Source organism: Lupinus angustifolius, chromosome LG13, assembly GCF_001865875.1.
Source record: "Lupinus angustifolius cultivar Tanjil chromosome LG13, LupAngTanjil_v1.0, whole genome shotgun sequence".
NCBI lineage: Eukaryota > Viridiplantae > Streptophyta > Magnoliopsida > Fabales > Fabaceae > Lupinus > Lupinus angustifolius.
This window is the reverse complement of record NC_032021.1, coordinates 3081261-3095659: the sequence shown is the minus strand read 5'-3', so window position 1 is coordinate 3095659 and position 14399 is coordinate 3081261. Positions and strand designations below refer to the sequence as shown.

The 14399-nt window shown below is 31.7% G+C and overlaps 2 protein-coding genes across 2 annotated transcripts; one reads left to right on the top strand and one right to left on the bottom strand.

Annotated features, from left to right (window-relative positions):
• Nucleotides 3838-6795, top strand: LOC109363404 (zinc finger protein WIP3-like). Its single transcript, XM_019609656.1, has 2 exons — nucleotides 3838-4658; nucleotides 5728-6795. The coding sequence occupies exons 1-2, from the start codon at nucleotides 4146-4148 to the stop codon at nucleotides 6184-6186; spliced, it is 972 nt and encodes a 323-aa protein (XP_019465201.1). The 5' UTR covers nucleotides 3838-4145; the 3' UTR covers nucleotides 6187-6795.
• LOC109325571 (beta-1,6-galactosyltransferase GALT29A) lies at nucleotides 11250-13367 on the bottom strand. The gene has a single exon (XM_019558003.1). The coding sequence runs from the start codon at nucleotides 12769-12771 to the stop codon at nucleotides 11467-11469; it is 1305 nt and encodes a 434-aa protein (XP_019413548.1). The 5' UTR covers nucleotides 12772-13367; the 3' UTR covers nucleotides 11250-11466.

Below are 14399 nucleotides of genomic sequence, written 5' to 3'. Positions count from 1 at the left end.
TTCACCATATCGATGAGCTTGCTAGTGGGCGCGCGTCATGTTTAAATTATAAGATTTATGAATGAATTATCAAAATAGTAAATTCTATAAATAATATTATTATGGAAGATGATTTGATGCCATTATTGTGATTATTTTTTATATAAAAGACATAAAAACAATCCCCACGGATTTTTAATTAAATAACCAAACAAAATTTTAAAAATAAAATAAAATAATTTCAATCCTAAGAAATCTTTTAAGACACTACAAATAAATCTAAGATATGATCATTTCATGATACATTATCTTTATATCTATGTATCGTCTAGATATTTTGTATAATATAATTTTTTGGTTTTACCAATGGTATCTCTTTACGTTTTTGTGTAAGGAATTAATCGTTTTTAGGTTGCGTGGTTACCATTTCCACCAAGTGTCGCTCTCAGGAATCGAACTCTTCACCTTTTAATCATCCTGAGAATTTAGCGATATCTTACACCACAAAACTAACACATTGTTAGCTCTATAGTATAATTTAAGATATTTTCATAGATTTTAATACTATTCACTTCACTACTAACATCTTATGGTTATTCATGTGTATCACATATCACCTATTTTTTCATACATGTGGGCATAAGTATGCAACTTTAAGGTTATGCATGTGTGTCACATGGATGCAATAGGTTTGGATATGTCTATGTGGTATATATTAGGTATGAAAATTACCTTACTTTATAAGATTAATTTAACACATTTTAATTCTAAATACTAGCTTAATACATTCATACTTAACAATTTTATGAGTTATTACACTAATCTTATGAACTGAATTTCCATGATATTTAAGGGCTTAAAGGAGTAAAAATGAGTAACGGTTGATATTAAGAGGCCAAAAATAAATTAAGATCATAATTAGATGACATGCGCCTAGCGTAGGAGCCGTGCCAAACGTAGTTGCGCTGAGTGAAGAAGATGCACCAAACAATGCTCGACTAGGTGAAGAGTCGAGCCAGATGAAGAGTCACACACAACACACCTCCCATGCGCTCAAAGCCAATATAAAATACTTGATTGTTTAATTTTCGCAAATACTGAACAAGGACCTGATTTTAGTTTCGTATACTATTTCGGTGTAAATTAAAATGTTTCAAATTCACTAAATTCCTAGGCTAGTATAGCTTGGAAAAAAGATGTAAAGGTGAGGGGGGATGATTGATGGAGTTGATATATGCTCATGGAGGAGGTATCTCTTTTCTTCGAGTTGTATTTTTCTTCATCTTTCTTTGCTTAGTTTGTATGAAAATGCTTAGCCAAGTTTCTCCTATGTTGGGATTGATTGTAAAACTCATTTGAAGTATACATTTAGAATTGATATATATGTTAATTATGATGTATTGATTTTTATTAGTTATTGCTTGATGCTTAATGCTGATTTGGTGAATTTTATTTCTCCTTGTATGAATTTGGAAGTTCAACTGAAGAAGAAATTTTGGTTTCATAGCCCAAACTAGAAGCTCACCTTTTTAGCGTAATTCTAGACATAGTTATATGTTTAGTTGTCAAATATGTGCATGTGTTAATATGATTACTAGACATAAATTTATACGAGTATTGAATAACTCTCAAACTTGTTCACATAGACTACTAGACATAAATGCATATTTAATGGTATATATAGCTCAATGTTGTTAATTTAGTTGCTAGATATAAAGCGAATTTAATAAGCTACTGATATTATCAAGACATTGATGATTAGTAGAATTGAGGTGTTGCACTTAACTTAACTACATAAACATAGACTACTAGACACATTCAAATGTTTGTTAGTTGGGTCATAGTTCTTAATCTTGTGAGTAATATTACTAGACGTGGAGCTTTATTACACAAGTCACTAATTTGACTAAGATATTAACTTTTAGTAATCTTGAGGTCCATTATTATGTAAGAGTAATTCTTAATTTATTTGTGTGATCAATTCTAGTGTATATGAATAATGAATAGTGAAAATCAATCTCACATCTATAATCAACATTTTTATATCATAATTAGTTTACACCTAGTCAATACAAACTAATCCAAAAACTCTTTGAAAACCAATTCAGAATAGTATTTTATTTGCTAAAAGGTTAGAATTAGTTAGTCCTTATGGATACGACAACTTCATTTATCTATACTTGTTTGCAACACTATTTTATTATTTCTATATCAATTTTCCAATTAGCGGTGCAATACATGGATTTGCCTCATTCTACCATTTTGGGACCCAAGCCTATACCTACTAGGTTTGCTACTCACTAGCACCCATAAATTTTAAAAATATTTATAAATTAATATAACTTATACATTTGTTCAAGTATTTCATATAACCATGTGTGCTATTTTGAACAATCGAAGAAGAAAAATGATAATAAAAATTATATAATATAATTAAAATGCAAATACATAATTTAAATTATCATTTAAATATAAATTTTTGTTGCTAAAATATATCATTTAAAATAAAACATATCAAACGTTTATGATTTATTCATTAACATCACATTTATCAAACAAGAAGGTTAATTTGGATTGTTAAAATTCTTTTCCAAACTCAATCTAACCTACATTGAACAAAAACAACATTCTTTTACAATCCAGAAAGATTTATTATAATTGAAGGGTACTTCAACCCAGCGGTATATTTGTAAGATATATGTAAAATAAAACTTTGAACATTTTTGGTGGGATAATATCTCCTAATTCTGCAAAAATCAACATATGCTTAAAGGTAATGTTTGGCAGCAATGGGTTTTAAATCAATATCAAGTTTGTGTAGCTCCTTCCATGCATCCGTCATCAACCTCACAATTAGGCGTCATTTCTTCACTTAAATTATTGACTTATATATTAAAGTTAAACGACTATGGTCTTCATTTTATAAGCACTAGATAACACTATATCTTGTTAACTTTTTTGGTCAAGTTCTCTATCATGTACCTTGCACATTAATTAATTAGGCATAAAGATCACAACCCCTCATCATATTGAATTGTTTATATTAATTTCTATTAACCAAAACATGCATCCTTATGATGTTTTCTCCATTTAGGCATTGACCAAATTCATGCTGTAATTGGTTCAGGTCAATGTTTTTTATCTACAAAATATTAATATTTTAGTATTTGCTGTGGGTGAAACTCGAATCCTATACTTCATTTACTTCAATCCTTCATTTAAACCATCAGATCACCTTATAGTTATTTTTTTATATTTTTTAAATTTATTATGAGTGAGACTCAAACTCATAATCTCATTTTTAAACTCCTCACCTCAACCATCATATCATATTGAGAGCTCTTATTTGATTAAGTAAATTATTTAAAAAATGTATATTGAGGTAATTAATTTTGCTAATTATTTGATTAAAAACTTAGCATGTGAATAATTAATGGTCCAATATCTCTCACAAAATGGACCAGTTTGAGTCTGTTGAATGGATATAATATTGTAAAATGCTACAGTTTTAAATTTTTAGTTTCAATTTTAATAGTTGAGTTGACATACTTTTTTATTGGATGAATAATGGTTTTTAGTTTTTACCACTTTATTCATCTTACATACACCACCGAATTTTATCATTTTTTTCCAGAGAATTTTATCATTTTTTTGTTGTTGTAATTATTAGCATGATGAGAGCTCTTAAACACGGTTTTTGTGACTGTTATTACCACTTTATTTCATGAAACAAGGGCCACTAATTAGTTGTACCAAAATTCTTTTTCTTTCTTGTAATTATATGTGGCAAGACTCTTTATAACATCTAGTAAGGACAAAGTAATTAATGGATTAGATTATAATTCAGAGTTTGAGACCATATTCTAGGATTCTTTCTGATAAATTGGTAAGTCCTGTTTTGCATGTCATTTTCTATCCCCATTCCCCACCATAAGTCTCTCTTTCTATCCCACAAAAGAAACAAACAAAAGCCAACACGGGTAAAGAAGAAAGTTAGGGTAGAAAAAAGCGAAAAAGAAAAGGTCCATAAAGACAAAAAAACCTCTTTTCAATGAACAACCATATAAGTCTAGGCTTTCTCTCATAAAGTCTGAAACTCTGGATATAGCTCCTTCTGAGGAGAGAATTTCACTTGTGTTTACTATCTATCTTTCTCTCTGAAGAACATGGGTTTGAGAGAATACAATAATATTGTAGAAGACAAGAATCTCTACCTTCATTCACCAACTTTCATTGAATGGCTAAAACCATTTAATTCCTCTCCTTCATATCTAACTCCCACAGTATCATCTTCAATGTCTTCTCCTTCTTCTGTGACTCAGAATGATCTTGTTCATGAAACTATCCAATTTTTTCCAATCTTAAAAGGAAAGCCCTCAAGAGATGAAGAACTAAAAAAGAAGGTTCCTGAGGTAAAAGAAGAAAAGGTGGAACAAATGACTGTGGCTTTGCATATTGGTTTGCCTAACACTACTAATGATATAATTGAGCATGATCATGATGAGAAGAAGGTTTTCCATGTTAAGGAAGAAGAAGAAGAGCCTTTGAAGGAAAAAATCTTCCATGGCAGCTCAGAGAGAAGGTTTTGGATACCAAGTCCAGCACAGATACTTGTTGGGCCGATGCAGTTTGCTTGCAACATATGCAGCAAGACCTTCAATAGATATAACAACATGCAGGTTAGTAATTTGGTTCTCAATTTCTTATATTTTATATAATAAAAACGACATATTTTCTACTAAACTATGTATTTTAATTTGATAATAAACTAAGTGCTTATGTATAAGATAAAACTGATTCAATTAAAAGTTAGGAATCAAGATGCACATAGTTTATATGATTTTCTTTCTACAGATCAATGGGGTTTAATATTTAACCTGTGAATATGGACTATTAGCTAAAGTTTGGAATGTCTCAAAACAAATTAAAGTTTAGTTTTATTGGGAGATTTTACCCCACTTTGGTGATTATTCTTTAAGAAAATAATTAGTTTTTGCCTATATGTCAATGGAAACCCTTGGTAATTATCATCTAAGCATGGTATACTTAGAGAAATAGATTATGATTATATTTAGTCCATATTACTATATATGCATCCCAATGGAACCAGACTTCTTAATTTCCTAAACTCCTCCTTCTGCTTACTTAATGTAATCTATCTGATAATTTAACCGTCTATATATGTTTTACACTAGCTAATGTAGATTCCACTCTTATTTTGAATTCCCTGCAGCTCAAATTCCACACCAAAATGAACTAGGTATATTACATGATAATGATATTAAGATAATCATCAAGAAGATAACGAATAACAATCATGTAATTGAACTTTAATCTGAACCCATGACCAATCCCTACTTTTGCTTTTCTTATCACTTTAAGAAAATTAAGGTAGATACATAGTCTTTTTTCCATCTAGCATTACTTTCACCTTTTAGTAAAAGGCTCTTTTTTTCATACCACAAGATTTCAAAGAGAAATTGTAATCCTATATCCACTTCATGCTTTTATTTTCTTGAATTGTGTTCACACTTTAGGGTTCAAAACCCCAGAATATGAATAGCATAGGAAATGTAACATGATCTGTACCGGCACTAAGAAGTAAGAAATTCTTGTGCAGCTATGGAGAGCTATTTGTTTCTTTTTGGGTTTTTTAATATATTATCGGTCAAATTTAATTTATAGAAATACAACTTCAATCATATTAGTTTGAATGATAGTATACCAATTTTTACCATTTGCATGCAGATGCATATGTGGGGTCATGGATCAGAATATAGGAAAGGACCAGACTCACTGAGAGGAACACAACCAGCTGCAATGCTAAGGCTACCATGTTATTGTTGTGCACAAGGTTGCAAAAACAGCATCAACCACCCAAGAGCAAAGCCCTTGAAGGACTTCAGAACACTCCAAACCCACTACAAAAGAAAGCATGGCACTAAACCATTCACGTGCAGAAAATGTTGCAAAACATTTGCTGTCAAAGGTGATTGGAGGACTCATGAGAAGAATTGTGGCAAATTGTGGTACTGCTCTTGTGGATCTGACTTCAAGCATAAGAGGTCTCTTAAGGATCACGTTAGATCCTTTGGAAAGGGTCATTACCCACGTCCTAATTCTATTGAAGAATTATTGGAGGATGAGAAGGATTGCATTACTGGGTCTGATGAAGATCATGATGTTGCTCATAACATGATTATCTAAAAGTGTTTTAAATTGCTACTATTGTCCTAGTTACATTGCATTTACCATAATTGCTAGAAAATATGATCACGATGTTGTTGTGGTGATTCCTAAAACCGCAATATTATAGCAGATATTGCAGTTCAGGACCACTAGTTAAAAAGTAAGTCTTATAGTAGCAAAGTATAGTTATAACTGTAGTAGAGCTTGGTCACTAGCTTGTGCTCAGTAACAAAAAGTTCTCAACAATTGCTAAGGCGTTGAAACATAGGGAGCGGTTTGTTACCGAGCACTTGAAGGGTGCATGGTGGCCCATGAGCTATATATAAGGATATTCAGAGGTTTGGACTAGTTTGTTTTGCTGTTCAGCTAATAAGGTGGTTGCATCAAGTGATGAAGCAGGTGAATTTTCTTCTCATAGCAAGAGAAAGTAGGTGATATATATAGCATGCATGTTCAATTTTTAGTGACCTCTTCGGGTGAGAAAATTTATCCGCTTCATTACTAAATCGTGTAACCCTCATTTAAGGACTTGTTACTTCAATGTTGTTAAAGTCTCTGTGACACTTTTGATATTAATTTGCTGCTATGGATCTCATTGTCTCTCTCCTATATCACTATATAATACTACTTAATCTTAAGATATTCTTACTTCTATTTTTCGCATTAATAAAAACATGTTATATCAATTAAAAAATTTAAACATTCATTATTTTTCTATTTTTACTTCAGTATCATTAGTGCGAAATATGATTTGGAATAACATATCCTTATCCTTATGCCAAATTAAAATGGTAGATAAGTTTGAGAATTGTCAAATACATCTAAACTAGTAAGCATGCATTAATATGTCAATCATTTTGCTGATCCTTAGGATAATGTTAAAGTAACCCCTATAAAGACAGCCAAGTTAAAAAACTGAAATTATTTTCTCTTATTACTCCAATGAATGCAGCAATTTCCATTTTTTTTATTAGCAATGAAAACTTTATTAATCAAAAGATAAAATATTAGGAGAACAATTTTCATTATTGGCTTTTCTTTTTTGGATTGCTTACATTAGAACAATGGTTAACAAAATTAACAAAACTGCTATGTTAAAAGTACATGTGTTATTTTATTCAATGGTTTGATCCAGCAGACTCACAAAATGTGAAAGTGGTTCTGGGATATATCGGAGTTTTCTTTCTTTTTGAAATAACATACCTGCCCTAGTTACTTTCAGGTCATAATACTGAGTCAAATTTGGAGGGCTTTGCCTACCAAATCATATACTTATGTTAAATTGGCACATATAAAATCTGAAATGGTTATAAGTAGAGCAACCTTTGACTCATCTCATTCTCATTAATATGGATTATTATATGGCAAGAAAATTTTAAAAAAAAATGGTGATTATGCATGTGTCATGTGTGGTTGACAAAGAGCATGAGTTACAAGGACTTCATTTTCTTCTTAACAAAAGAAAAATGCAAAAATCCTTAACACACATGAGGGAGAAAAATGACTTAAAAAAATATTTTTCTTCTCATATTTCAGTATTTATTTGACTGTACAATACTAGAGAGATTAGAAGTCTGAAAGAGTTTAAAGTTTGGTTCTTTTGAGGCAGGTGTGACCAAAGCCAAAAAGTGGTAGGGCAAAAATAGAGATGGTGTAGCTGATAGCTGAAGATAAGGGATCTCCTTCTTCTTTTGTCACTCTTGCTAGTTAGGTTTACTTATGGAGCTTGAATCTCGTTGAGGGCAATATCCTACACAATCTTTTTATTGAACAAGGGGACAGAACAAAATGAATTGATGTCTTATCCTGTTGTTTTTGGTTTCACATTTTCGGTGGAGCAAAGATGTTTCATGCAATCATGTTGTGTTTTGTTTATAATGTTAAATATAGCAAAACTCTTGTTTTTATCATGTTTCATTTTATAGAAAAGAGTTCTGTAGTTTTGTACAATGTTAATGTATATCAGTTATTTATATTTAATTATTATTGAATCTTAAATAAAATTATTATAAATAAATATTAGCTGACATATTCAATATTTACATCAATATTATACTCACATTATATAAATATTAACATATTTTTACTAAGTAAATTCCAACTACCTATGTTATCCAATGCCATCCTAATTGTAAATAGTTGTCAAAATGTGTTGTAGGAATGATTTTGGGATGACTTGTTTCGGGCTTAGGGCATGACTAAACAAAATTTAAAATATTGGGCTCAAATTGTGTGAAAATTTGAATATTTAAGTCCATGGACCAATGACCTATTTTACATGTGGGTTGTTTCTTAAATATAGTGAATTTTGTCTCCATCAGATTTTATAATTAAGGCTATGGCCTTCCTTCACCATAATATTTTTTGAATCCAAACCATCTCCAAACTTCAAGGTAACTTGATCCAAATGTCAATTTAATTAGTCTTTGAACCTAAACCATACGATTAAATGTAATGATTTTTAAATAAATTTTTTAATATTAATTATTATTTTGATGTAATTTGACATATGAAATATTATATATTGTTAATTTTGTATATATGATGAAAAAATTAGAAAACAAAAGAGATGTCATAACTTTATATACAATTGAACTCACATACAAATATGATGAATAAGTGATCATAAGACGGATCAGATCATATTTATCCCCTACTCAACCCTAACTATTTCCCATATCTAATTTTAGAATCTGAATCTAACCTTAAATCCGACCATATTCAAATCAATAATGATCAGACTAATTTGAATGTATTTATCTCGATCACCTACCAATATATTAATTTTTTTTGGCATGGAATGGTAGGATTTCAAGGAATTTATTCTTATGATCATGAAAGGTATCGATTATTTTATTGCGAAAATGTTGTGAAAGTGTAAAATAAAATTTGTGGATATTTTTCATTATTGATCAAGGCATAAAAAACCTTATTTATAATGTAAACTAATTAACTAGCTAACAAATTAATATCCACATATTGTAAAATAATTCAACATGTGTTAAATGTGTGCGAGAAAAATGTTTTAAAGCTAGCACCTGGGAAGAGACGCTGTAATTGAGTGTATGGTGAACAACACATGATTCTTATGTAATGTCTTCCTTCAACTTTTTTTCTTTATAAATTTTTCAGCTTCATGTCGAATTGTTGACAATGATTTTTTATTAAATTTTAGAAACGAGAGATAATAATTATTGTAGAGAAAAACAGCGGTGACTAAAACGTTTAGGATGAAGACTCTCTGACACATATTGCGAAAACGTAAAATGAAATTTTTGGATATTTCTCTATTGATCAAGGCATGAAAAACCTTATTAATAGTGTAAACTAACTAGCTAACAAACTAATAAACACATGTTGTAAAACAATTCAACATGTATTAAATGTGTAAAATGTTGTAGCTTTGTTATCCAATCCAATATATTGAGTTTATGGAAATCAAATCGTTTTATTGGGAAATTTTCATGTTTTAATGTTTAATTCAGTGTGTGAAATCATTAATTAATTACAAGTTGGTTTTTAAATATCTAAATTACAAACTAAAAAATTTCCTTCACTTTCGAAATTACCATAAATGTAATACAAGGAGAAAAAGCAAATATCACGGTTATAATTGAAATCACCAAATTATAATATGTTTTATTTCAATGCCAATTTTTAAACATCAAAAACTCAAATTAGAAATTCTCATCTACCTTCAAAATCACCATCCATTAAAAATAGATGAAACCAATTATCATAATTATAATTACTAGCGTGTTGACATGCACTGTCGTGCCTGTCAACCCGCTTTCCTATCGTTTGTAATGTATAGTTTGTATTTTATAAATTCAAATATAAATTTTGTGTTAAATTTATGATTGAATTTATTCAATTGGTCTAATATTCAATTTTTTAAATACACTTTTAAAATAAGAAGATAATAAGGATAAAATAAGAAAATAATATTATATGGTTTTTTGGTAGAAATAAAAAGATATTGAGGGCAAAATAGGAAAACACAAATTACACCATGATGGGTGGTTATTTTGTGTTTTCCCTTTATTAATAGTATAGAAGTATAGATGTATGTTGTCTCAAATCATATTCGAAATCATGTCTCACACTAATAATATTAAAGCAAAAATATAAAAATAATAAATATTTAATTTTTTTAATTGAGATAATATATTTTGATCGGTATAAAACAAAATTTGAAATATGGTTTAAGACAGGTACATATATGTTATCCCACAGTTTGTATGTGCCAAGAACTGTGATTATTTAAAATATATATTTAAGTTAAAAATTTAATTATTAAGTATTTATTCTGACCAATCACAATTCATAGTACATGTAGTCAAAAATTATGGGATAGAAGAAGTACTCCAGTTTAGACGTATCCTTGTTCTTTATAATGAATGAGCTTCCATAATAGCAATGTCTGTTGAAAACATTTTGCTCCATAATAGGAATGTCTATATGGAGTGTCTGTTCAAAACATTTTGTTGTGGAGTCTAGTGCATGTCCTTCATATGAGTACATACAAAAGCTTCCAACAAGAGATTTCTCTGGGATCATTTTGATGTATATTATCTATGTGACAGAATATGTAGAATTAGAATGCTGTGGTGTCACGTTTTGATGTATGTATAGGCCAATGGACCCATAAAAGTAAATGTTTTGTTCTACTCTTGCATGACAGCAACAGAGTGCATCTGCATTGGATTAACACCATGTTAACGTTATGTTTTAGTTAAGAGCCCTTTAGCATGAAAGAAAATATGAGTAGAATAAATGGGACAATTGTTTCTTTTGATATGAGAATATATTTATTATCATAATAGTTTTTGTAAGGGTTTTTGAATGTTGCAACCCAGAATCTAAATAAGTGCTTCTTTTTTCGCTTCTTTATCATCAAGAATAAAACTCCTCTACAATAAGTATTATCAATGTATTTTAAGGATAAAATGGAGGTTATGATTCCTAGTGAAACATTTTGGTTTATTTATTTAAGGAAGTTACCACTCTGATTATTAAGGAAGTTGTCATTCCTACTGAAACTACATCAACTCATTAAAGAGAATTTGAAGAAAGAATCGTTGAGCACACAAATCATAGATGGCATGATGCTTAATCATTCAAAGGTCAAAGCGTGTATTAATCTAACAAAAAATTAGACTTAATTAGTTGCCTTGAGGCTACTACACTTGGAACAGAACAAAAGTTGAGAACAAGAAAATGAATCTTGAATTGGTTCCTTTCCGGAACAAAAAAATTGACCGTTCCACCATTCAAATCAGAAGCAACACCTCGGTCTCAATGATACATAACAACAGGAGGAACCTTGAATGCGTCCACGAGAAATGGTATCGGCTTACGTCCATCAACAAGGTCGCGGTAAAAAGCATATTCTGCCTCATAATCATGCAGATGAAGCTCAGCTTTTTGGTTAGTATGATAATGATGCTTAGCAGAAGCTGATTTCCCAAACCCAAAGATGCTAACTTTATCACATATTCCCAAACCCAACATCACAGCCTGCATTCCAGAAGAATAATGGAACAAAGCACCATCATGGGCAGAACCCCATTCTTCCAAACCTTTCCCTGATTCCTCCACAAACCTCTTCAAAGAGTAGTACTTCACAATTCTAGCACACAACACATCGAATCTAGGATCGGTTACCAAAAGTGGTGCCTTGTGAGATGAGTTACACACAGTGTAATCCAGGAAATGCATTGCTTGACAAATATACATAACAATTGGAACATTAGCACCATAAGGGTGGCAAAAACACCCTTCCCTCCTTGCACAAAGATGCAAAATGTTGCTATTCACAAATGAAATGCTAGTTTTCTTCCCAACCTTGTGCTCAAAGTTATCAACCCTTGCATTGTTCAACCTTATAACAACATCATGTGCATCAATCAAACTCCCATAATCCTTGTTCAGCAGAATTCCACTGTTCCCAACAACAGCACATGAAGCATATCTCTGTTCACTGGAATCGAAAACTCCACTGTACCTATCTATCGGAACCTTCACCGATCTAATCAATTCCAACATGATACCAGGTTGGAACCTCTTCTTCCTAGCCCATTCATTCAGAACCTTCCGAAAATCCAACCAGTATCGATAAAACAGTGGCGAACGCATTGTCGCTGGAAGGTTCACATTCCTTGATGATTTGTCAACATCATGGTGAATAAATCGCCTCCACGAGACAAAGGTCCGGTGGCGCGCTTGGCTGCGGATGTTTCCATCTAGAAGATTCTGGATTTCCTGCTTACTTTTCTCTTCTCCAATATCAATTGCCGCGTGTTTCAGCAGTGTAGCATTTAACAACAGTTGTGGATCTTGGATCATGACTCTGGTTTCGTGATCAATGGAGATCAAGCCTCGGCGAATCATGGCTCTGGAGGTAACAGTGGCAGCAAAGACAATGAGAAAGAGAAGCATGAATAAGGGGCGAACGGTGCGTTTCATTGGGAACGTGTTCTTAAGGATGGAATTGGTGGTGGGTGATGCTAAATAAGGAAAGGAATAAATTATTGTGGTGAAAAATTTGGGGATTGGGGTTTCTGTTTCAGATCCATCTTTGTTTTCTGAAACCCCAGGCATTGGTGGAAGAGAAAAGGGGGTTTGATTTTGAGGATGAAATTGAGGTGGTTGATGCTGTGAATTGCATAGAGGATATGAAATTGAATCTGGGTTGTTGTCAAAAAGTGATTTTTTCCATCATTGGAGAAGAATGGAATAATGGGGAAGAACCCTAAAAGTGGAAATTAAAAGTGAGATGAACAGAATAAGCTTCAAAGTGAAGCAGTGAAATAGTTGAAAAGGGTGCATAAGAAAAGGATGAAGAATTTACTGTAGTTGCAGAAACTGAACATGATGAAGAGTGAAGTGGAATCTGAAAGTGTGTAGTAGTTCAGCTTGAAGGTTACAATTTCAAACCCAGATTTTTCTAAAAAAACTATTTTTGGGGTTAGGTTGCAAATGGGTATGTTATGGTTTCCAAGATGGAGAGACAAAACCCTAGTGGAAATGGAATCTTGATTTCAGGGAATACAATGAGTGTGTAAAGCTAGTGGGATTGCTGTGTGTGGTGTTGTAGGAAAGCATTGGGAAGATGCAAATGTTGTCAGTGTTATAGCACATTAAAATATCATGTTCTGTGTGGGGTAAGGCCATTATGGTGTGGGAGTTGCAACTTGCAAGGCAAGGCATTGATAATGCATAATATGGTATTGAGATCTGTTTTTGAGTTGAGTTTCGAGTTGAATGATTACGTGATGCACGTGCTTAAACTTAGTTGTGAATTTAATAGTAGATCATAACCATCTTTTTATGCATAGCATAAGTCTAGATACAAATGTGAAGAATTTATAACATTAGAATAATATTAGATCTGCAGAGATATTGTTAATCGGCATTTCTAATTTTGCAGATCTTACCCAAAATCTGGCACTTTTTTGTTTCATAAAGTAAACCAGCCTTGATGTCACATCTATAGAAAATTGGGAATGCAGCCACTAAAAATTAACTTTTTTCCAGCACAAATAAAAGGTTAACTTTATGGCTAGCTTAGATGAAAGCAATGTTGATGGTGTGATCTAAGATCCCCTTGCTATTTCTATTATAAACATGTTTGAGAATATCTTCATCCGTAATCCATAGATTAAATGCGGAAATTCTTATGACCATGACTTTGTTCCCATAACCTAATGTTTATGTTCATACATAAACCTAAATGGAACAACCATGGTCCAGAACGAAGAAACCCCAAATGAGTTCATGATGAAGATGAAGAACATACCTTGCTGAGCCATTTCCGGAATCTCGAAGGTATGAGGGTGCGATGATCTTCCAGATGTTAGAGCCCGAACGGTTTTCCTTATGCTTCTCTAGAGGGGAATGAGAGAGCTCTTAGTTCTTGAGAGTGTTTGCCTTATGGTGTGGTAGGTTTTCTTATGAGGAGAGTTCCTTATATGTAGATGTGGATAACTAGGATAGTGTTTTATCCCTATGGATAACACTATCCTAATCCACATTTATTCTCCTTAACCCTACACCTTAAAACTTGTTGCTCTACAAATGGGGACCATAACCCATAAAAGTAACCTGTAGCGCTTACTACTTAAGTTGCAATAATTCTGATTCAGTCCACTCATCAAATCAGAAATTATCTGAAGGTATCTACACTTATATTATTTCATGACACATATGCCATTAACCACCAAATTAAT

Bases quoted from the DNA above. Each gene is read 5' to 3' on its own strand.
- LOC109325571 (XM_019558003.1), bottom strand. From the start codon at position 12,771: ATGCCTGGGGTTTCAGAAAACAAAGATGGATCTGAAACAGAAACCCCA.
- LOC109363404 (XM_019609656.1), top strand. From the start codon at position 4,146: ATGGGTTTGAGAGAATACAATAATATTGTAGAAGACAAGAATCTCTAC. The intron at 4,659-5,727 runs GTTAGTAATTTG...ATTTGCATGCAG, and splicing joins ATAGATATAACAACATGCAG to ATGCATATGTGGGGTCATGG.